A 2,705-nucleotide genomic window follows, 5' to 3' on the forward strand; every position below is an offset into this window, starting at 1 on the left:
GCTCCTCTGGCTCCTCTGGCTCCTCTGGCTCCTCTGGCTCCTCTGGCTCCTCTGGCTCCTCTGGCTCCTCTGGCTCCTCTGGCTCCTCTGGCTCCGGCTCCGGCTCTGGTTCCTCCAACAATGGATCTCCGGTTGTCGTGACCAAGATCAACCCTAAGACCACTAACACCCGCCTCATGTAAGTCCACCCACTCCTCTACATCGGCACTGCTAATTCCCTCCAGTCATCCTCAAGTAACCGGCTCCAAGAGCCTTGCCCCTGTCGCCGGCGGTTCTGCTGTTGGCTCGGGAGTCAACACTGCGCTCTACACAGCCTCAACCTCCAACACTCTGGTTGGCACCAAGACAACGACCATCCGCGGCGCCTCCACCACCGCGACCCGGACCTACACCACGACGCTGGCCTCAATCACCGCCACCCAAGCTGCGGGCGAGTTCACCGACTGGAGGAAGTTCAAGGCCAACGGCGTGAACCTGGGCGGCTGGCTGGAGCAGGAACAGGTCTTCGACCAGGTGTGGTGGGACTCGTACGCGCCCAACGCGACCGACGAATGGACCTTCTGCAAGACCCTGGGCTCGCAGTGCGGGCCTGTCCTCGAGGAGCGCTATGCCACCTACATCACCACCGACGACATTGACCGCGTCGCCGCAGTCGGTACGATTTTTCCCCTTTGCTTTCATCTCCGACTCCCGCTCCTACATCTCAACCAATACTAACCCACTGACAAAAGGCGTCAACACCCTCCGCATCCCGACCACCTACGCGGCCTGGATCCAGGTCCCCGGCTCGCAGCTCTACCACGGCAACCAGCAGACCTATCTCCGCAACATCGCGACCTACGCGATCGAGAAATACAACATGCGGGTGATCATCGGGCTGCACTCGCTCCCTGGGGGCGTGAACAGCCTGGACATCGGCGAAGCCGCGGGGCACGACGGGTGGTTCTTCAACACGACGAACCTGCAGTACAGCTACAGCGCGGTCAGCGCGGTGGTGGACTTCATCGCCAGCACGGGCACGAACGCGTGGGCGTTCACCCTGGCCCCGCTCAACGAGGCCTCGGACAACCCGGCGGGCTTCGCCAGCCCGGAAACGCTCACGGACAACGGCACCGCGTGGATCGTGCAGTACACGAAGGGGGTGCTGGAGCGGATCGCGGCCAGCGCTGTGCCGGACGTCCCCGTCATGCTTCAGGACTGCTTCCTGGGCGAGGAGCACTGGTCCGGCCACTTCGACGCGGCCGCCAACCTGGTCTTCGACACCCACGTCTACTACTTCGCCGCCTCCGGTGTGTACTCGCAGTGGGCACAGGGCGCCATCTGCGGCCAGGCCAGCGTGCTGGGCGGCGACGGCAAGTTCCCCGTCTTCGTGGGCGAGTGGGCCCTCCAGACCCTCTACAGCAACACCTACGCCAACCGCCGCACCCTCTTCGAGACCCAGCGCTACGCCTGGTCCTACTATGTCCAGGGCGGCAGCTTCTGGAACATCAAGCACAAGTCCACCGCCAAGGTCGATGGGCAGGGTACCCAGCAGGACTACTGGAGTTACGAGCTGTTGTTGGATGAGGGGGTCATCGGGCCTATCAAGAGCAATGCCACTTATTGCTAGATGGTTGGATTGGGGAGGACCGGTGATAGTTGTTCAGGGGAAGGATATATTAATATACTAGATTAATGACCAATAGGATTATGACTTGGCTAGAAATGTGTACAGAGAGTAGAGTGTAGAGAGAAACTTATCCACACCAGACGAAACTGAATCATACTGCGACTGAATTTATACAGCTCGATAACTACGATCAGACACTAAAGGGCTCATTATAGCTTGGCTGGTCAAGTGTAGAGAACTAATCTCGACACCGGAAACCCCTTCATCATACTACAAATCAACATCAACCTTACAACATAACGACTACAATTGAGAAACCATAAGTCTCTGACAAGAGAAGAAGAGACAGAACCAGCTGATGGCTGAAAATTGCTAAATATAGGTTTTATACAAGATAAAGTAGAAACTGGTAAGTCACAGACTTTTCCCACCCCCCCAAAACTCTCAAGAGCATTGCATCATACATCGTAAATCCTGTTATCAGTCGTCGCAGCATTGAAGAATAAACCATTACGATTGCGGACCAGCCCACAACAGCACCACTGCACAGCTGCACTTCTCCGCCGAAAACACTCAACCGAAATAGTTGCAGACGATCTGCTCCATTCCAAGTTAGTTCCTCCGTAATGATGCGAGCTATTGAGCGGTGGGATATCTGTCTCTCGGCAAGAGGCTAGGTACTGAGATGCCCGGGCGGCGGGGGGGGGTTTACCTGTTTGTTCTTCTGTTGTTTCCACCAAGCGTTAGCACAGACTGACTTCCTTTGCCACTGTGTGGATATAGAGTATGTGATGTAGTGAGTTATCTTGGACTAATTCTTCTAGCTGTGATGAGCGAGGAAATATCTGAGAGATTCAGACCCTTCTTATACACAACCCACCAACCCAAGAGCAAAACCCCTCACCCTCTACCCATCCTCCTCCATCTCCTCTCAAAATCAATACCAACCGACCTCCAGCCCAAGCCCATGGGACCCAAACCCCAGGACAGCGAAAAAAAATCCAGCAAGTCATCTGCGCAACCCGGCACCCATGGCCCAAATCCTCTTTCTTCCCTTACTAGCCCCCATCGATCACAGGAACCACCCCAAGCTGCA

The 2,705-nt window shown here is 56.2% G+C and overlaps 1 protein-coding gene across 1 annotated transcript; it reads left to right on the forward strand.

Moving 5' to 3' along the window:
- Positions 1-120: 120 nt before the first annotated feature.
- Positions 121-1,644, forward strand: BO72DRAFT_525208 (glycoside hydrolase; the record flags this gene model as incomplete). Its single annotated transcript, XM_040949939.1, has 3 exons — positions 121-137; positions 225-655; positions 732-1,644. 3 exons carry the CDS (start codon positions 121-123, stop codon positions 1,607-1,609), a joined length of 1,326 nt encoding a protein of 441 aa, XP_040804316.1. The 3' UTR covers positions 1,610-1,644.
- Between the last annotated feature and the right edge of the window lie 1,061 nt (positions 1,645-2,705).

This window comes from Aspergillus fijiensis, assembly GCF_003184825.1.
Source record: "Aspergillus fijiensis CBS 313.89 unplaced genomic scaffold BO72scaffold_9, whole genome shotgun sequence".
Lineage (NCBI taxonomy): Eukaryota > Fungi > Ascomycota > Eurotiomycetes > Eurotiales > Aspergillaceae > Aspergillus > Aspergillus fijiensis.